Source organism: Pavona decussata, unplaced genomic scaffold (assembly GCF_977016875.1).
Source record: "Pavona decussata unplaced genomic scaffold, jaPavDecu1.1 SCAFFOLD_191, whole genome shotgun sequence".
Lineage (NCBI taxonomy): Eukaryota > Metazoa > Cnidaria > Anthozoa > Scleractinia > Agariciidae > Pavona > Pavona decussata.
Window position 1 is genome coordinate 66568 of NW_028145600.1, and position 21384 is coordinate 87951.

At 39.5% G+C, this 21384-nt stretch overlaps 2 protein-coding genes across 5 annotated transcripts in view; both read right to left on the minus strand.

The window, feature by feature from the left end:
- The window catches only part of LOC146462102 (uncharacterized), a 45946-nt gene extending 31881 nt beyond the window's left edge, over positions 1–14065 (minus strand). For 3 of the 4 annotated variants that reach the window (XR_014857211.1, XR_014857212.1, XM_085085982.1), the window contains exon 1: positions 13953–14065. The gene's annotated coding sequence lies outside the window, so the exon portion shown is untranslated. Of the gene's footprint in view, positions 1–13233; positions 13425–13952 lie in introns of those variants that run through there. The other variant, XM_085085983.1, reaches the window with a different exon arrangement.
- Positions 14066–19298: 5233 nt separating this feature from the next.
- On the minus strand, positions 19299–21374 carry LOC146462104 (dynein axonemal light chain 4-like). Its single transcript, XM_085086001.1, has 3 exons — positions 21196–21374; positions 21011–21094; positions 19299–20008 (listed from the first exon to the last, which is right to left on the minus strand). The coding sequence occupies exons 1-3, from the start codon at positions 21277–21279 to the stop codon at positions 19844–19846; spliced, it is 333 nt and encodes a 110-aa protein (XP_084942127.1). The 5' UTR covers positions 21280–21374; the 3' UTR covers positions 19299–19843.
- Between the last annotated feature and the right edge of the window lie 10 nt (positions 21375–21384).

Here is a 21384-nt window from a genome sequence, read left to right on the forward strand (position 1 = left end):
AAACTGTCCTGTGGACCGTGTTATTACGCAAGCACACAATGCGTTTTTTAGTTCCTCAAGGTTAGTTTTGCTTAACCGAAAATTCGGCAACTAAATCACTGTATGAACCCGCGGGCCAAGACAGATACAGATCTTGCTCACATTTACCACTGAAAAATAATCAATGTTATAAGTATAAACAGCGAAACATTGAAAAGCGTACGAGGATAACGTACGCGTGATGTGTTACGTTATTGTAGATCATACCGAAAATTACGATCTGATAGCGTCAGTGACCCAGCGTCATACAGATACATATTTGGACTCACGGTTTGTATTCTTTATTTTCATTTTTTTTTTTATTTGCCTAACACGACATGATATTTACAATACTAACACTACTAACAATTCCTTTACAATGCTCACAATATAAAATAAAAGTAATAATGTACAACACAAAAACCTATATCAAGCCCCTCCCTTTCAACCACACACATGTACACACACAAAGGCCAAACAGCATTCTGACAATAATAGAGTGTAAAAATTTCATATTAAAGAACAAACAAGTTTGTGATGGCAGTTTACATTTAGTTCTACGTAACTCTGATTTTTTTATTTTTTGGAGAGCTCGTTGAAAAAAAAGAAATTATTTATTAAAAAAAGTGAGGCAAAGGGTTCCCATTTACTACAATGCTTTAAAACAGAATTATTTTTCCTAGCAATAAATAGCTCTAAATCACATGTGGCTTTTAATTTCGCGTTGAAAACTTTGGGGCTAGTTTATCAGTTTATCAGAAGTTTCTCACTCTTAAAGAAGAGGTTATCCTCTAAAACCAAATTTCCAACCTTAATTATCCCACATTTATGAAGAAAAGCTTGGTATAGAGATTTGCCCTGACTAAGAATATGTTTATTGTTCCAAATCACTTGGTTCATAACATCTTCGTAGGAATCTACTTCTTTTGTTGTGAGGGATGACTAAGCATCGAGGCAATCTTTATAAAAAACTGGTAGAGAGATTGGTAATTTTCGAGTATCAAATTGACAGTGCAGAATAAGCTTACCGCCCACTTTCTCTAAATAATGGTCCAGGAAGAATTTCCAAGATCTTACATATACTGTTCAGCATATTTCTTTAGACAAATAATTCTCTGATCCAGGATCATTGATTCTACATCCAGCATTTTCAGTCCACCACAATCAATGTCGCTGATTAAAGCCGTACCATTCCAGATGAAATTAGTATATAATTCTTTATTTACCGCGCGTAAAAGATCCTTGGAAACATGAATTCGAGCTGCTTTTTACATAAACTTTGGAATGGTAAAAGATTTACCACATTAAAATCTCCACTAACTATAATTTCGCTGTCATGTCATCATTTGTCACGCAATTGACCAATTCATGTTTAATTAGATCGAAAAAAAAAACCGATCCGTTCAGTTGTTTTATTATATAAAACAAAAAAATAAATTTCTGGTCCTGTACCAACGCTTTCAAGAAAAGAAATCGTCCCTCACTATCGTGGTATACAGACTCAAGTTCGAATTCTTAAGTATTTTTTATCATGATTAAAACTCCCCTACTGTGCTCAGAGCCATGAGAAAAAAAACATGTCACCTTTCCACTGATGTTTCCGGATATTTTCTACTTCTTTGGTGGTATACGTTTCTTGCAAAAAACAACTGTCAGCTTCCCGCTTCATTAGCCATCCAAACACCGCTTTCCGTTTTTCAAAAGACGAATCCCTCGAGCATTTAGAGATATTAAATGCAAAATTCATTAATTACCTTTTATACAAATGTGCACCACTCGCCACCAAACTTGATAGTAGATCACCCTAATTTTACCTCTTACTTCGATTTATATTAAATTTGCATACCCCCAAAAAGAAAAAAACAAACTTGCAAACCCCTCCAACACAACACTAGGAACAATAGTTAAAGGGGAAGTATCACGAAAATTTGATGTCATTTCAAAACCCAAAAATGTTTGTCTGACAACAAAAACAAAAAATAATTCTCAAGTTTTGTTATAAATTATCACCCCAGTGAAATAAAACTGTTGATTAGTGCCTCTGGCCAGAGACAGAGTAGGTCGGAATGGATTGAAACTTGAAAAATGTTAGGCTAATGTTTTTCAGGTTTTCGTATTTTTGTTTCCAAAATGTGCTAGAACAGAGTACGAGTTGTTCCTGTCAAGAATTGAGTTGATTTCTCTCCTCTCGTTGTTCGAGAATTATTTTGTAGCAAAGTGAAGGTCTTATTTCACCATTTTTAACAAAAGAGGTTAAAAACTCCATGATACTTCCCCTTTAACATTAAACAGGAATTTTGAATAAAAGACGGTAACCAGAGAAAGTGTTGAGTTACCGTTAAATGAATCGAAACGAGATATAAAAGGAAAAACAAAAGCAAAAAAAAAATAAAAAAAACAAATAAAAATAAAAACAAATAAACGAAGATTTCGAATTTGACTCCAAGTTTCCCAATCCCAATCGCTCTCCAAAGAAAAAAGTATGTATCTTTGTCAAGACATGTTTCCTGTCGGTAAATATGCTAAGAGCATTTCGCGCAACGCTCATTACATCGTGGCCTTCAAAAACCATCTATGTGGATTGGGTATTCGAAATTTGTTATTGCAATCTTTTCCCTCCAATTGGAAGGATGTTCTTCACATCTTATACCGTGCCACGTCACGTCCATTTGGTTACATGCTATTGGATCTTCATCTTACGTCATCCGATGACGTCAGAGTCTATAGCTGTGTATTGAAGGACGAGGGATGGACGCGTTGTTACAAGAACGGGCAAGATGGAGATGAGTGAGCAAGAATGGAAAGATGTTCTCGGATTGAGTGAAAGTAACCTCGACTTTGAAAACGTGTTGCTAGACTATGATGTATTTTCGAATTATTTCAGTCAAATGCATCCCTACGACATGGGCTACTATGACCTCCAAAACGTCATCAATCTCATCAAGAACAGTCGATGGGAAGAGATAAGACCGTACGTGGAAACAGTCGGCGAAACGTAGTGCAAACTCTGTTCGAAAAAGCTGAAAAAATCCTTTACCAAAACGTGTTGATGATTTCAGGATATGTCCACTTACTGGATCCGTACGACAAGTACGACATGTGCATACAAGAGCCTCTCCTGAACGTATTTAAACTCGTCAAGGGCAAGAGATTCGATGAGATAGAACCGTACGTAGAAAGCATCAATTTATTCAGACAAGAAATGTAGGACCTGGAGGAAAAAGGTAGGAAAGAATGGAAGAAGATGATCCTTGTGGAGAATCCACTGAATTCGACGTGGATTTGCAACGATAGCGAGCCAAAATCCTTGCTTTGGGCGCCACGGGTGAACCCGAAAATATGTTGTCACCAGGTAGAGTGAGAAGAATCTACACTCCATTTCATACTGCCGGTGTTGGTACAGCCAACACAGCAAGAAGGACTATCACGAGAGACATCCTTTAAGACGCTTTGTAGCAGGCTAAAACTGATCTTGATGCACCGCCGTTAACGTCCACTCCGATAGGACTGGGTTCTCTCACTCCTACAACACTACCACCGGCTGTTCGTCCAGCAGGAATCGGTGTTCCTACACGTCCAAAGAGACCTAATCCTACTCCCAATCCTTCCTTGCAGTGGACACCACCAAGTCCAAGTCAATTAAGAATATCAGGGCGTAGAACCCCCAGAACACGAGTACGTGGACGTGCCCATAGGAGAACCACCACTACTGCTACTACCACCACCAGAGGTGAACGAGGAAGGAGAGAGAGAAGATGGTTCCAACACTCCACTTCCCTTTCATCACCTTCATCGACCGCTTCCCCCATAAATCAAGACGATTTGCAACAACATCTTCAAGTTTTACTCAATGACCAAAAACAAACAGCCGCTGGAAGTAGAATCTCGGGCATCAAGAACACCAATACCATCACGACCACTTATAAAGATGGAGGAGCACCGACTGCGAGCAGATCGTCATCGAGAGTATCCGGCTGAAATGGCTACAAAAGTGTGTCTGACGGAGGATCCATCCATTGGTGGCGAGTTACTTCAAAAATTAGATTCGCTTTACTGTGTCCATCACAAGCAATGGTGGTGTCATCGCAAGATGTATTATCATTTCAGGCTTTGTCACGGTTTTCTCAATAGAGCTTCTCTATTGGTCATGGTTGTCGGAATGATCGTAGGGTCCGTTTTCGAGAACAGCACCATCGTAACCATTTTGTCTGCTGTAGGAACTTTTATCAAAGGATGGAATGTTTCAAAAAATTCTCCTTGAAAGTTGACATGTCAAAATTTGCCTTCACAACCTTGCCTTGATAGCACTGAGAACCTACATGAGAGGATTACCCATAGAGGAAATGAACGGTTTTTTAATAAAGATGCAGACGTTGGACGAGACTATCTCGGATTTCGCTACACCTTTCACAGACAGTTGTTCACAAATATAAGAATCAAACTTCGTTTACATTCCGTTAGAATCCTTGGAGGGATGACTTAAAAAGGAGCAAACAATGACTTTTTCAACACTTTGCCATGGCAACCAAACGACGCAGACGGCGTCGACGAAGAAATCATGGTGGAATGGATTTGAAGGATATAGTGAGTGTTCCCGCCAAGCAAGGACTGAAGGTGGGAAGAGATAAGCGTTCTAAAAGAATGGGTGCGATAGGAGCCAGACGGCATTACAAGGCGAATCCAAGACCGTGAGCAGTATGAAAGAAATCAAACGCAGTTTACCCTTCATCAAATCGATTTTTCGTCAAGCCAATAGTAACAAGAGACAAGAGATGCTGAGACATGTCAATGCGGATCAGATCAACGCCGTGAGCGAATCGTGCACAACCTACTGAAGAAAAGAATTCCTGTCAAACCACCTTTGATGGCGCAATTGAGACAGTATATGAATGCTCCACGAGAAATAGGGAAGAAGAAGAATTCGATCAAGCGACGAAGACAGGTGGTGATAAGACAAAGAGGTGCCGGATTGTGTAAATCGATGAACAATCTTCTCTGTCAACGTCCGCTGAGACGCTGAAATCCTTTGTGGGATTGTTTCAAGGAAGCAACGACAAGTACGACGCCTTGGAAGAGGAACACAGACTCTTGAAAAGACGATATAAGACACTCGAAGAAGACCTTATTCCACTGAAATTTTCTCTATTGTGCGAAGAAGACGCAAGTAACGGGGAGGGCAATTGGACGTTCAAAATAGATCTCCAAACTGGGCGTAGAATTCCACCCACCCGTTTACCCGTACCTGGGTCCTGGCACCAAATTGGACAAGTGATTGAAGCAGGGCGACCGGCTGGACCTCGCCGCTAAACAGCATGACATGGGCTATTCGAAAGCAAAGAACATGCGAGACAAGTGGAAAGCGGATGAAAAATGGTCAAAGCTATCGACTGTTTACCCGACAAAAAGAACCTGATGGAAGGGGCGCCAGGGGTATCTTCAAGACCCAAAAACGTTTACATTTGTAACAAGTTAGTTCAAGTTAAGTTACACTTTTTGCGAAATTTGAAAAATAAAAAAATGTTCACTGTTCATTCAGTTCCGACTTGAGTCGTAGTTTCTTCTACGTCAGCCATTCCAACAAGATCTGACACTCCATGGTTGCATAATGTACCACACCCGAAATTTGATGATGCCCACAATCCCATACCTCGTAGCCAAACCCATGATGTATAAGTTCGTTCTCCTTAAGGTAATCATACATCTCAAGGTTTAAAGACGGGATGTCGAGTTCCTTCAACAAGTCTCTTTCAATATGTCCACCTTTGTAGGCGACGAAGGACTTTACAACGGACTTTACAAGTTAATTGTATCCACGTTCAGGTGATCTTGTGGCTTCGCTTTTTCAAAGTATGATGGTGTAAAGGGCACGCCATGAATACGCCGACGCACATAAGTCACCTGTCTCAGTTGACTGGGTGCTAGGTCAATGTACAGTATTGGCAACGAGTACATTATGGTTGCTGTACCCAACTCTCTGCAATGGAACTTGGAAAAATGGAAACCTTATATGTCTATTATTAGACAAATCCTCTCAAGGGCTTGGAGTTCCATCTTCAAATAGTCAGTCATGGTCACTTTGAGAATTAGCTCACAAGACAATGACAAAGATCCAAAACACTCTTTGGTTAAATAAGACCCCTTTCCTCCACTCGATCTGCATTGTGGGTAAGAGAAAAAGGGTATCCCCTTATGTATAGGTGATGTGATCAAGTCTACTCAACCTTATACAAAGGAAGCGTCACCTCCCACCATCATCGTTTCGCCACGAGTGAACGAGGAAGTAGTCGAAGAGTCAGAGGCTTACCAGTTGAAATTAAAGATACAACATATCGTTGTTTTTGTCTTTTGAATGGGGACGCATGCCTTGGTGGAAATTAGTAAGTAAGTGAGTAAGTAAGTAAGTAAGTAAGTAAGTAAGTAAGTAAGTAAGTAAGTAAGTAAGTAATTTATTTAATGTCAAATACACAGGGGGTGGTCTCCCAGTTCCCCGAGCCACAGGCTCATGATACAAGTGTTTGACAATATAAAAAAAAGATAATAACTACTAATTAAATTAAATAATTACATCTATCTATAAAGATAAATAAATAAAAATAAATCAGGTCAAAGGCAATTGCTGCATTGACAGCCTTTAAAATTTAACTTAGTTAAAAGTCTCCGAAAAGATGATGCATTAGGTGCGTTTTTTACAGCAGATGGCAACTGGTTCCAGATGTGTGACATCATGTACGCATATGAGCCATGAAGGAATCTACTATTGTATGAAGTTTGTACAACATTTAGACCATTGCTTCTAAGATTATATGGTGTAACTCGGGGTTTGAATAAATTGGCTACATAGCCTTGACCATTCTCCTTGAAACATTTAAAAAATATCATCAAAGATTGTTCTATGCGTCTATGTTCCAATGTATTCATGTCTGCCATCCTAAGAATTGATTCATAATCAGCACTTTTCCCCATGTTCATTATAGTTCGTAGACCATAATAGTTCGCATCTTCCAGTTTCTTGTTAAGTGTTTTACCTATACCCATAAGTAAAGAGTTGCAGTACTCAAAATGTGATAATACAAAGCTCTTATAAAGAAGCAACATAGTATTTGCCGGTACTAAGCGCTTAAGGCGGCGAAGTGCGCCTATCTTGGTGCAACTTAACTGTTGCAAACAATTCTTGCATATGAGTTGCTTCAGAAGATGGATAAGATGGATTTGAATGTCGAACGTGTGGTATATGAAAAAAATGTGATGGTACATTTTCAGTCTGGTGAATGAATGAGAATGATCTATTATTCTAGAAAGTGACACAGGCGTACACGTTCGACATTGAAATCCTAGCAGTATGCAGGATATCTGTCCCATGAACCTAGTTTAATGGCCTTAGCTCCCACGAGTCTCCTGTAGCTCAGTGGTAAAGCATCCGAACTAATAATCGGAAGGTCTTAGGTTCGACTCCGGATAGGAGCACTCGGATTTCCTTTTTCCGAGTATGTCTGTGTCACTTTCTAGAATAATACATCATTCTAATTCATTCACCAGGATGAAAATATACCATCACATTTATTTCATATTTAAGACATGTCTTGTCAAAAGTCATTAAAAATGCTTCTCCCAAATCGTATTCTTCGATGTTTTCAAGTGCATTTTTGCGTCAATTCAATCGTCGCAGACAGTGCTCTTCAAAACCGATGGCTCGGAATACAAGGCTCATAAAGGCTCATTCAGAAACCACCACTCTCGTGGTCACGGGACCATTCAATGGCATTGTACATTGGAGCAATCGGTAACATAACTCTTTGTCATTTTCTTCACAGATGCTAACCGAGTTTGTTGTATTTGAAGTAACTGTTTTCGTTGATGCATTATATGATGCACTCAACCAGGAAGATTGGTGGGACCAGGAAGTAACACACATTTCCATCACGTTGACTGTGTTAAGAGCAAGTCGTAGAAGGCCAACAGAGTTATTTACCGTTTGTGACAATTTTTTAACCTTTCTACTACCACGACGATTGCACTACTTACATGTTATCACTGAAAACCAACGTAACATGATTCATTATCGCAGAAGCCAATGGAACATCAGAACGTATTCTTCTGAGACAATGCTGTCTTACTGTCACAACGCTTCATCTCCATTTTTCGACATCGAATAGAGCGACTAAAAGACAACTTGACTCTTTTTTTTTTTCAGACCTTGCCTTCGTAGCAGCGGATTTTATTCACTTTCGTTTGTTTCCCGTTCAACCCCGATCCTGTGAGATCACTTTTGGAAGAAATTGCATCCACTTACAGAGAAGCAAACAGAAATGCTGAGCGAGGAGGTCCGTCTTTTCAACCGTTTGTAGGAATCAGTATTACATTAAGTGCTGCATTGAGACGAAGCAGACGTGCAGCGCAACGTGAAGTGAAACGCATTTCAGACTACTTTTTGAAAAGAGATGTGTACCATGTTACATTTTATTTCGAAGAAATCGCTCCCATTATTGGACATTACGATAATGAAGATTTTATGGTCTATACCACGCTCATGTAAAGAACAAAAAAGTTGTTGTTGTTGTTACCAAATTGTTGTTTTCACCATTTTTAATTGTATAAGCGAGACGTACAAATCAAAATCGTTATACGGGTCTAGATTTGATACCCTCTTCCGATTGGGACGGTTGGACGCCACTTGACTCATCCGACATACCTGAAAAATCACCAACATTGATCAGATAAGCGACATCTCCACCATAGAACCCGACCCAGATGCAGCTGATTTGGTGGGTGCCTTTGCCGAAGCTGGCAGACAGCAACAAGCACCGCGCCGAAAAAGAAAAAAAAAAAAGATAGCGTCCCCATTTCTAGACACGGTCTGCCCTTAGGGTATCCCGAGTAATTACTATTGCCTATAAGCACTTGTGTAAAACAAGATCTACATGTTTTCCTTTGTCCTAAATAGGGTCTTTAATTAGAGGGTGTTGTCGTGCACGAGCTGATGTCTAAGCGCTACTGGTAATCGACCTAACAAAAAAGTAAAAGTAAACGATTGTCAACAAGATGCCTATACTGGCATTTACGCGTGATGCTGTGTCTGATTTATTTCCATTGGACGCTTCGACGATTTTAAAGCTATCCTCTTTTCAAAATTGAAATATTTCGTTACGGTACCCTAGATCATCCCGGAAATTTCTTTCTTAAAACGTCTTGACAGGGGCAGGCACATATCTGACTCACGCGCTATTCAGGGCTATTTATATTTCCTATTTATCCATTGCGTTAAATAACTCGAGATCATGCCGGAAATTGCTTTCGGAAAACGTCATGACTCTGGGCAGATTACCTGTCTGACTCAGAAGGCAGAAGACAAATTGAATATTATTGTTGAAGACAAAAAGCTTTCCTAAATGAACACGGAAACCTTAAGTAGAAGTTGAGATCAAACCTTAATTTTTTTTATGAAGTGGATTTCCTGTAACGTTTGGGCATCAGTTCGACAAAGTCTGCATCGCAGGTATATTTTAAGCTTAGGCTTGACTCTTCCTCTCGGCATTTCAAAACACAATCTGGAAGGACAAATACCAAATTTCCTCGCGGCGAGCTGTCCACTGTGGAGTACTTCTTATACCTTTTTCTTTCTATTTACAGCTTCAAAAGGCTTAATTTTCTTTCTGTAAACAGCACATTTAAGTCTAAAACATTGAAACAATATGGCCACTTGCTCTACTCCATTCTAGGTACGTGACGCCACAAAAGTAAAAACCTCCCGTCCACTCCCTCCTGACATACACCAAGATATTGCATTCTGATTGGACCGTCATTGTTAAAGACAATAAGGACAATAGGAGACAAAAATATCCCCTCTAGGAGAGAAATGAATTTGATCCATATCCAACGAGTTAATAATTGAAAGATGCGCATTTGCGACTAAAATGAATCAAGATGCTATACTGACATTTACGCGTGATGCTGTAGCTGATTCATTTATTCCAATTGTATGCTTCGCAGATTGATAAAACTATCCTTGCTGATAGAATAGTTTGAGTCACGAAGATCGCGTTATGTTGTTTCCCTTGTGTTACGCTACTTATGGTTTTCCCAGAAATTTCGCAAATTCCATTACGATGACGTATGCTTATCAATGACCTCTTCTCAGTCTCCTATCGTTGTCCTAAAACTGTCAAACAAACCACGATTCCTTCGCCAGGAACTCTCCAATTTCCATCGTTTTAAATGTCGAGTGCTTCTTAGAAGTTATCCTTTCGATTTACCGCTCCAAAACGGTTAATTTTCCGTTTGAAAACGACACACTTGAGTCCACAACATGTTAACAATATGGCTGCCACAAATTCAATCCAGGTTTAATAAATGAATCAAATGATGCTTTGAATTCACACAGGTAGGGGTGAGTAGGTCCCCTCCCTCGTGATATACGCGACAAGAATGGATTTTGATTGGCCTGCTTTCGTTGAAAACAATCAGAACAATACATCCCTATTAGGAGACGGCAGAGTTTAATAAATAAACTAATGTACAGATTTTGTGACTACGAGGAAGAAAAAAAAAAGCCTATACTGGCATTTACGCGTGATGCTGTGGCTGATTCATTTCAGTTCCAGTAGGCTATTTTACAGTTGTGTGCTTAGTGACCTGGTCTTGGATTGTAAGCGAAGCTGGGGGTGACCTTGTTTTGATACAGACCTCATTGCCTTTGATATGTAAATGCAAACTAGTTAGCATAAGAACAGCACGGATCTACATATGAAAAGCAGTGAGGCTTGTATCAAAACAAGGTCACCTTCAGCCTCGTTTACAATCCGAGGCCAGGTCACTTAGCACGAAACTGTCAAATGACCTATTGTATGCCTCGCAGATTGATAAAACTATCCTTACTAATGGAATAGTTGATGTTACGCTACTTGTGGTTGAACCAGAAATTCCATTACGATAAGGTAACGTGGCCTGATCTTACGTTTTCTTTTCTGGTTATATAATTTCAATAAAAGTGTAAGATTACAAATTGCTCTCGTGACAAAAAACAAAAGAAAGAAAAAAAAAAAACCAGAAAGAAAATAGGCGAAAAGCTTTCCTAAATGAAAACTTTTAGTAAAAACGTCCTGACAATCAACCCTTTAATCTTTTTTGTGAAGTGGATTTTCAGTAACGTTCAAGCATCAATTCGATAAAGTGATGTGAAGTGTTTAATCTTATAAATGACCTCTTTTCCTTGTGGTTCTACAACTGCCAAAAAAAAGCATGATTCCTTCGCCAGGAACTCTCCAATTTCCACCGTTTTAACTGTCGAGTGCTAGTTAGAAGTTATTCTTTCGATTTACCGCTTTAAAATGGGATGAGAGGGTCCCCTCCCTCGTGAAATACGTGCCGATAATAGATTTTGATTAGGCCGCTTTTGTTGTAGACAATCAGAACAATAGATCCTCTCTAGGAGAGAGTAGAGTTTAATGAATAAATTAGTGTGCAGATTTGAAGCTATCACGACAAAAAAGATACGGAGCCCATTTTTAGACACGGTATGCCCTCAGGGCATCCCGCGTAAAAAAGAAAAAGAAAAAAAGAAAAAAACAAGAAATCTACCCATTTTTAGACACGGTATGCCCCTTAGGGCATCCCACGTAATTGGTGAATATAAAAAAAATTAGCGCCGTTAATAAGGTTTCTAATCCATGCTCGAAACAATCACGAGAATTTCCGGTATCTGTCAGATCGCTGTTATCTCGTGGTATTATTAACAGCTAATAAAATCGATTAAAATAACAACTAAAAAGTAATGATTTTATGCAATCAATGTTCTCGAGCTCCATCAGGTTATCACCGATTCAATTCCGCTACATCGACCCTTGGAAGCATCCCGTGTAACGCTCTTAAAAAAGTTTTTTTTGTGTGTGAAATTTCAATGTCATTTGGTTCTACAGTGATGTTGAGAGCTTTTGCTACCTTGATAACAACTTGTTTTTAACTTGTTCTAAACTCTACCTTGATAACAACTTGTTCTCGCAGATTTGTGATTACAAGGGGAAAAAAAAAGAGATACCCGACCAAAAACTTGTCACGGTCTGCCCTACAGGTATCCCGCGTAACAACTTAGTGAATATAATTAGCGGCTGTCGATAAGGTTTCTAATCCATGCTCGAAACAATCCCGAGAATTTTCGGTATCTGTCAGATTGCTGTTATCTCGCGGTATCATTAACAGCTAATAAAATTGATTAAAATAACAAATAAAAGGTCATGATTTTATGCAATCAACGTTCTAGCTCGAGCTCCATCAGGTTGTCACCGATTCAATTCCGCTACATCGACCCAAGCATCCCGCGTAACGCTCTTAAAAACGTTTCAGGTTTTTTTTATGTGAAATTTCAATGTCATTTGGTTCAACTGTGATGTTGAGAGCTCCTGCTACCTTGATAACAACTTGTTCTTACAGATTCGTGACTACGAGGAAAAAAAAAGGACACCCGACCGAAAACTTGACACGGTCTGCCCTACAGGTATCCTGCGTAACAACTTAGTGAACATATTTATAATTTAGCGCTGTCAATTCTAATCCATGCAACAATCACGAGAATTTCCGGTATCTGTCAGACTGCTGTTATTTTGCGGTATCATTTTAAGTACAAACGGAACAATTCAATAAGGAAGACTGCCAAGAATCATCAGCAGAAAACTATCGAAGTTTCCAGCATAACGGTGTGGAGTAAAACAGCTAATACAATCGATTGAAAAATAACAACTAAAAAGTCATGATGTAATGCAGTCAACGTTCTCGCGCTCCAACAAGTTATCACCGATTCAATTCAAAGTTAATGCTACATCGACCCAAGCATCCCGCGTAACGCTCTTAAAAACGTTTTGTTTTGTCTGGAATTTCGATGTTATTTAGTTCTACAGTGATGTTGAGAGCTTCTGCTACCTTAACTAGTCGCTTTTTGCTGTTTTTAATTGATTATTCAGCGATGAAATTGTCTTCTTTTATTATCGTATTTGAATCTGTGTTTAAATCCTTCATCTCTTTTCCATCGAAATTGACTGATTCTTTTAGGTCACTGAGCTGTCTTCTGTTGAGATTAACGGAGTTCTTTAATTCTCCGACGTCGTTTCTTTTTATAATTGTAGATAGATGTATTTGATTATCGATTAGAACGTTTTTGATCTCGACTAGGCTTGGTTCTTCTCGATTTTCTTGTGCCAAATAACATTTGAATGGCTACTACGATACCTGAGCCTGCATAACTTGTCGCCATGTTGGATTTCTCCGGTTCGAGTAACTTCTTCGAAGGATCCACGGTCAGGCTCCGGGTTTTTTTTGCGGAGTCGCACATTGCAAGAAGAAACAACAGCTTTAGAAGCCAGGAAAAACGTTAAAGTAATTTAATTAGTCGGACATATTAAACGAAAAGCACGGGTCGTCTTCAAGAACTCATACCTACTCTCCTTGCCATCTCTGATACCGAGTGTTGATCATTTCGTTCTTCTTCAGCTAAGGACGGTTTTAAAGCAATTTGATTGATTTCAAAGACAAAACTTAACCATGTCAATCAGTGGGGAATAGCAACTTTGTCCCTGACAAGAAACATTTTGGACCGAAATATCGAGAAACTTTCGCGATGACTTCTTCGACTACACTTTAGTCGACAAACTGATTACCAGCTAGCTCATAGCATGTCGGTAACGAATTGTTCTTTTAAATATTTAAATTATCTGAGTGGTCTGAGTGAGTTGTTTCGTGTGCATAACTGGGAAACATGTTATATTGTTGTCAAACTGACCTTTCGTATGATAATGTAAGGAAGATTCTAGGAAGATTCCTTGCGAATTATGAAGGGTCGTTGCGGAAACGACTGATTGAATAGATCATGAACTAGTTTCCACGTAGCTAAATTCAGTTACAATCGAAGGAGAAAACAAAAAATAAATAAATAAAATAAAAGAGCTCACCTTGATAAAACCCAAACAGGACGAAACTGTTCTCAATGGGGTAAAGGATTTAAAGCTGCGAGAACGCAAGAATGCTGGGCGGAAACTAAAAGGGAAGTCTTTGCGCTTTGACTTTTTGTTCTGTGGATACCGCCGACGTCGAAAGCCAATAGAATAACAGGAGACCTACTGCTGAGTCCCCTGAGATTATACTGGTGTCGCGCCAGAAAAGTTGAGTGCATGACCTCTCTCCTCCGCAGAGGCTCCATCAGTGGAGAAACGTAGAAAAAGGGAGGGGAAAGGAAGGTAAACGGGGGAAATAAAATCAAACGGGGGAAATAAAAAATCATATTTCTCTCCCCCAGGCTCTACTCGTTAAATTTCCCTCCCCCCAGGCTTTGTTAGATTCCTCGACCATCAAAGAAGCCTCTGCGGAGGAGAGAGGTCCATGACTGCAGTTCTATTACCAGTCGGAATTTCTCGGAATCCCGAGCGGAAAAAAATTCTTCGAAGAAAAGGTAAACGGTGAGCCCCACTGATCCGAAAGAACAGCTGCAGGCAGAAATGCGGTCACTGGAGTACGTTGAAGGAATATTTATATTTACATTATCCATGCGAATAAATTGCCGTCACAAGCTTGCAGTTCAATATCCGAGTTTTTCTGCTTTGCAGGATTGATGGAGATATTTTCACCCGCAACCTGGAGGCCAGCGTTGAGCGCAATATGTGACGAGGGAAAGGGCCTCAAAGAATATCGATTATTGTACCTGTGCTTATGCGCTACGCGCTTGTGCGGTTTCGGCAAGAGTTTTTCGCCATCCTTCATCGGAAACTTTCTTCTTCTTTTTCTGAGGACCAGGTTTCTTCTTAGTTTTTAATCATGGACTCTTTTCTTTTTTATATTTCGTCATACACGATACACAAAACGAACACAAGCGAAAACTTGCTGTGAATAAATCACAAGTTGCAAACGTAAACAAAAAGAAGAGAGGCGACATGAAACGAACGACTCCGGATGAAAAACATCACGGGAAACCCTGACACTGACACATTTTAATTGACTTATACTGTAGCACTCTGGAGGGTGTTAGAATTTCATTTTAAAAAACTTTCTTGTTGATAATTCGCGCACGCTTCAAGATTTGTGATAGCTTTTTTAAAATGAAACGAGACTAGAAATGTTTAATTTGGCCTCAACAATTTTTTTGACAAAAAAAAAAAAAAGTAAAATAAAAAATAAAAAATAAACGACTCTCGTAGGTATCCGGTAACCTTAACCCTGTCTAGACCGTGGGAGGAAGGGAAGGGGATTCTGCCCGGGGCGACATGGTTCCTGGACATTTGAGCTAATGCTATGAAACTCTTTGTGACTTTAAGGAAATCATCTGGGGAAAAATTTGATGAGATCTGGCAGTGTTCAATGAATTCTATGTTTTCATGCCCTCCTTTTTAACGAGCAGGCATATATAGCTCACCCACCCACCCAAGCCACGCTTTTAAATGTACATCCGTATGGCAGGCATGATCACATGGAGGATTAAGTCCGCAACGAGAATGTACTACATTTCGGCTGCAAACCAGCCATATTGACTTTGCGTTTCCCGAGGAGAGGGCTCAGTCTGCGTAATTTCATAGTAATCCTAATAAAACCAACCTTAAATGCTTCAAAGAATGCCTGTATTTTTCTAAAATTTGTATGCATATCGAAGCAGCTGTTTGTCCATAACACGCTAATTCATGCATTAGTTAACATTTTTAGTTACTCTCATATAAACGAGGGGAAAAAACCTATAATCTTTCTACGATTATAAACTTTGCTTCATCACTACGTAGCAGTGAAGAAAGCCAAACAAAGGATTTAGTTAATAGTAGTGTCAGGTCCGCCGCGAACTTCCCTGCTGACCCAAAGCCCTACTGTTTTTTTTTTTTTGAGGGGAAGTATCACGCGAATTTGGTGTCATTTCAAACCCAAAAATGTTTGTCTGTCAACAAAAGAAGTAGTAATTGTCTAGCCGGTTCTGTTATAAATTATCACCCCAGTGCTATAAAACTGTCGATTGATTGCCTCTGGCCAGAGACAGAGGAAGTAAGTCGGAATGGATTGAAACTTGAAAAACGTTAGGCTAACGTTTTTCAAGTTTTGTTTGCAAAATGCGCTAGAACCGATCACGAGTTGTTCCTTTTAAGAATGAGTTGATTCCTTTCCTGTTGTTGATCTAGAGTTATTTTTTAGCTAAGTGAATGTTTTATTTCACCATTTTTAACAAGAGTGGTCAAAAACCCCATGACGCTTCCCATTGAACCTCAAGTGCAGGGACAGCTTTGCTCCATTCTTCAACAATCTGGCCTAACTTTTGTCACAGGCGGAAAAGTTTATTAACATGGGGTAACTAATGTCTTTAGTTTTTGAATGGGCGAAAAAATGTCGTTCTGGCCCCTGTGGATAAATCGCTATCCAGCGGATAAAATGTACTTGAACCAATACATTTTATCCGCTGGATTGGGCCCATAGGGCTATGGCCTCCCACTCAGTCGTTTTTAGTGGACTCGTATTACCTTGTGGGGAGGAGGTAATACGAGTCCCCTAAAAACGACTGCGTGGGACCGGGAGGCTAATAGGGCTAATGCCAGCTGGGATGTTTTGGGAATTTTCAGCCGACAGCAACTCATAAATTCGAGAGAAAGGGGTTCTCGCTGTTCCCTAAAATTCTCTGCGACCGAAAATTTCAGCTAAAGATCCCGGAGGGCCCAAGAAAAGTCTTAGAAAACTGAAAACGTTGGATGTCCCCGTGTTCACCGGCTCTGAGTCAACCTCTCTTCCTCTGGCTCTTTGGGGCCATTCTCGTCCCCAGTGCCTTTGCCATCTTAGCGGCGGGGCCGTCGCGATCGCAGCTAAGAGGACCAGGCGGCTCTGTGGACGAGAATGCTTTGGGGCTGGAAGAAGAGAGCCCCTGTAAAGACCTGCAAACGTGGTTGATGCTGAGGGCATATTATTTTTATTTGTCTTCATCGTCAACTATTTTTTCTGTCACCAAAGGAAGTTGGAGACCTGCTCTGCAGTATTTTCAGTAATACCATAAGACGCGGTATCTCCTAATCGAGGTGTTTTTGAGCGTTTTTGGGGACGTATCCACGTGTTTCCAAATATGTGAATACAAAAGAGTCAGTATCTGAATTTTTTTCTAAATCTGAGCTCAATTCAGTACAGTCTCTGAAAAAGCGTGGTTGCCTTCAATTTTTTTTAGTTATAAATAACCCTTGCTAAGATCTTCTTTTCCGCATAGTCATAAACCGCGCAAAAATACCTTTGATTTAGTAGGCACCGGTCTGAGATACTCTGATTCCTTAAACACTCGGGGGAAGGGGTTTACTAAAAAAAATTAATCCGGGGGGGCTCCATCCCGAGGTCCGACCCCGTACCCTATTTTATACTATTTTTGGCAGAAAATTTACCCCTTTCGTATACCTTCCATTGATAAATGGTACCCCTTTCATATACATTCCATTGGAAAATAGTAGCCCTTTCACAAACCTACTTAGTTAAGAACACTGCTCTAAATGACAGGTTTCCCTACCCTTTCATATACTTTGGCTCGTGAAATCCCTACCCTTTCATATACCTGAAGGGTGAAAAAGGTACCCCTTTCGGGCGGAGCCTCCCTGTATAGGCCATAAACATGGTATTCCGGTATATAAAATTGTCCTGGCCTGGCCATTTACACCTTAATTTGCCAATCAGCCATCTAGATCGTAAACAACTGACAAACATGCTCCTCTTTCGACAACCTTTATTAATAAAATTAGCTTATGAGAATGCTTGGATTTTCCTTTCTCTGAGTATGCCTGTGTCACCTACTGAATAATACATCATTCACATTCTTTTCCAGAGTTAAAATGTTCCATCACATTTATTCCATTGCGCAAAATTAGGTTAGTTTTCAGAATAAACCATTCTGTAAACCGAATTAGAAACTTATGTCAGCATATTTTTCAAAGGACGCTCCACTCAGCAAAATTGTGCCAGAACTGAATGGTGACTAAATTTGCATAATTTTCATGCCCACAAAGGTTTGGAAGGAAGGAAGGGCTTGCTCCTTTAAAAAGAAACTAGAACTTCTTGGGTAAGGACATCCTGAGATGCACAGGGCAAATGTGTAACAGCAAAAACAGGGCAAAAAGAGATTGATTTCTGGTTCAGACAGAAAGGGGGGTGGAAACCAGGTCCCCTCATGTGGCTACAGAACCTAAAGGCTTCCCAAAGGGAGAAGAATTCAGACTTTGCTGGCATGGGGGCGGGGAGAGATTTGAGCCTTTTAAAAGTGACAAGTTGACACTTTGGCTTCTTGTCCAGTGGGAATACACAAGGTTCCTAATCTTTGGGTGAGTTCAAAAGGGCAAATGTTGGTTTTGTGTGATTGGCTTATCAAAAAGGGTCTCCACAACGGTATGTGAAGACTTACAAAATGAGCTCAGAGAGCGCAAAGCGCGATCATGCACCTTGCTTAGAAGCATGAAGTGCGATCTACAGAGCTCTAGCGAGTCAGAGTTAGAAGCAAGTGAGCAACTTTGAGAAAGTCTAAGGTATTTGTAGAAAATTTGACTGAATGTAAGTTGAACACTGTGTGGGTTTTGTAGAGTAGCATGTTTAGATGGGTGGTTGATAACGGATGCCTGCCCCTCTAATGAAAGTATCAGATTTATTTTATTTGGTTCTAATTTATTATGTACATGCAAAAGCTTTCACTGTTTTGCTAACTCTCAAATGAATGGGTACATGCATGTACACTGAATGACACAGCAGTAGATTTTTTTGGCGACTTTCTCTGTTACTTTAATTTATTGGTTATATACAAATTATGCTCATTAAAAAGAACTAATTTAATAGAGCTAGTGGAATTAAGAATATGTGTAGCAAAGCTAAGGCTAATGACCAACCACAATAATATTATCAAAACCCTGACTTCTCCACATGCTTGAAGTTTGGCAAAGGCAAGCATTTTGTGTTTCTGAATAAGCCAGTCAACAAGGTTGACGACATATAACCAGTGTTCTCACTAGGCCATGCCATTGGGGGATTCCAGCAGTTTCAAAACAAATGACGCACTAAGATGATGTAAAAGGGCCATCAGGGCGCAAAGAAGAAAAACAAAAGCTAACAAAATTCTTAACCAATGCAAAAGGAAAACAAAATATGTATGGCTTAAGTATGACGAGCCTGAAGATGCAATGCACTGCACTTTGTGCCAAGATAATGGCAAGATAAATTCATTCACGGCCAAAATTCAAATTTCCGAATGAGTATGCTTGAATTAGGCATGTTGTTCTTCATTTTTGGAGCTTGGACACTCGCACAGCAAAATTTAACAGTTTTAATTGTTTTGTATTCATTTTATTCAAATATTGACATTCTACAGCCATAATACAATAATAATACAGCAATGTATATAAAGTAAGTATTAGTAAAACTTAATTCAGTTACGATGAGACTGTGGTCAAAGATAAATTTGTTTAGCTGCCTACCATCTTTGTACATTCGGATTCCACAACGACCCAGTCTATCTCTCAAATGACCCACTTTTTTTGTCTTAAATTATGGGCCCTTGTTGGACCCCAAGATGCAAAATCCTGGTGAGAACACTGTATAACATTTGACAAAGTCCTCTCAACATAGCCATTCATAAAATCAATTTCTTTTAACAAAATATTACAATTGCTTGTTAGGACAAAAAACCTGCAAGGTAAATATTTTGATTTTTAGCCATGAGGATAGAGGGAGCCATCCCTGTTTCTTCCATTTTAAGGTGTCAATTGGTTGAGATATCACAAATATATATGACGTATCACAATAATTAATAAATTAATGTATGTACATACACAAGTCTTGAGTTCAACAAAGGATGACAGTTATCACTTCAAGAGCACTTCCACACACAAACTGCTACAGTTCCTCCAAAAAACATGTAAAGAAGATTTTTGACTTCATGCGTGAGTTCAAAGCCATATCCTTCTCCAACCACAGCATGCCACGATGAACCAAACTTCTTGTCCATGCTTTCTTTTATCATCTTCGCCGCTGCCTAAAATTTGAAATGATTGATCAAGATTAATAGAGAAAATTTAGAACTGCATTTATGGGCAAACGGCAAACATGAGATTTGTGTTTGTGTTTTCTTCGTAAAATGAACACATAGATGAAAATAGTGCAAATAATTCTGGCTTCTGACGCTGATGTAAAACTACTCAATTTCACTGAGAAACTGAAAACAGCAAGCGGCAGATGCAGGATTAACATGACCGCATGGTCATTTCTAACATTTGATGTCAACGTAATCTCTATAATATGTACATTCTATTAGCAAATAAATGATCAAATATCAAACAATTCAGTCAGACTAAGGTCATGAAAGGAAGGATACAAATAATACACAGTAGTGGTTTCATTAAATTACTGTGTGATTACATTGTTTTTGATGCAATATCTTTTTGATCCATTTGCATTGGCAAGTTTGCACTAGGCAGGCCAAACACAAATAATTGTTTGTTGTTCATTATTGTTCATGAGTCACAAAACAGCAGCTTCAAAGCAGTCTCGTGCTCATGCCATTGCACACAAGGCAGCATCTTGTGTCCTCTTGCAATGAGACTATAGCTTTAACATGTGATTTTGGGCAATCCAAGACAATGAACAGAAACCACAAGTACAAGCTTAAGGACACTGCAAGTCTATAACAGGGGTGAGGGGAAAGTAAATGATCAAAAAGAGTGGTCAACCCAAGTCCTTCTTCTAGGGCCTTAATCGAATCATAGTGAAGGTGATGATGACAACAACGATGATGATGATGATGATGATTAAGATCGTGGGGGGGGGGGGGGGGGTAAAAAACTGTTGGGATTTCCATTAGGGAGAGAGAGTTTGCCTACTTTTGCAATATTAGCATAAGTTGAGATATCATAGCATTAATGATCAAAATATTCTCAATAATTTCTCCAATGGGAGAAAAAAGTAAAAGGGCATGACTACCATTCCAAAATCACTCTCAATACTCCGTGTATACTGTATAACTTGAGCTCAAACAAACCTCGTTATTTGCTGAAAACTTCTCACAAGCTGTAACGCACAGCTCCATTGCTTCAGTACGCATTTCATCATTCATGTCCGAGTACTATAAAATAAATATTCAGGGGAAAAATTGGGAAAATCAAAATATTTTCGACCGCAAGTAACAGCCTCATACAGTTACACCACGACTTTCCAAAAACTCACACGAATTAGAGGATAACTGTGAAGCCTTTTGTAATCGTATCCACCACTTTCCTGTGCTACACCTCCTTCTGGATTTTCTGCCATGGAATCAGCACTTTGTTATGCAAAAAACAGTCTATCTCTTCCCAACACTCAAAGATGGCGGCGAAAATCAACTTTTCTCGTTGCTGGTTGCCATGGGAATATGAG

Coding starts and splice junctions, on each gene's coding strand:
- LOC146462104 (XM_085086001.1), bottom strand. CDS start 21,279: ATGGCAGAAAATCCAGAAGGAGGTGTAGCACAGGAAAGTGGTGGATAC. Junction 21,095..21,195: donor ACAGTTATCCTCTAATTCGT/GTGAGTTTTTGG, acceptor TTTATTTTATAG/TACTCGGACATGAATGATGA. Junction 20,009..21,010: donor AGTTTTCAGCAAATAACGAG/GTTTGTTTGAGC, acceptor TTCAAATTTTAG/GCAGCGGCGAAGATGATAAA.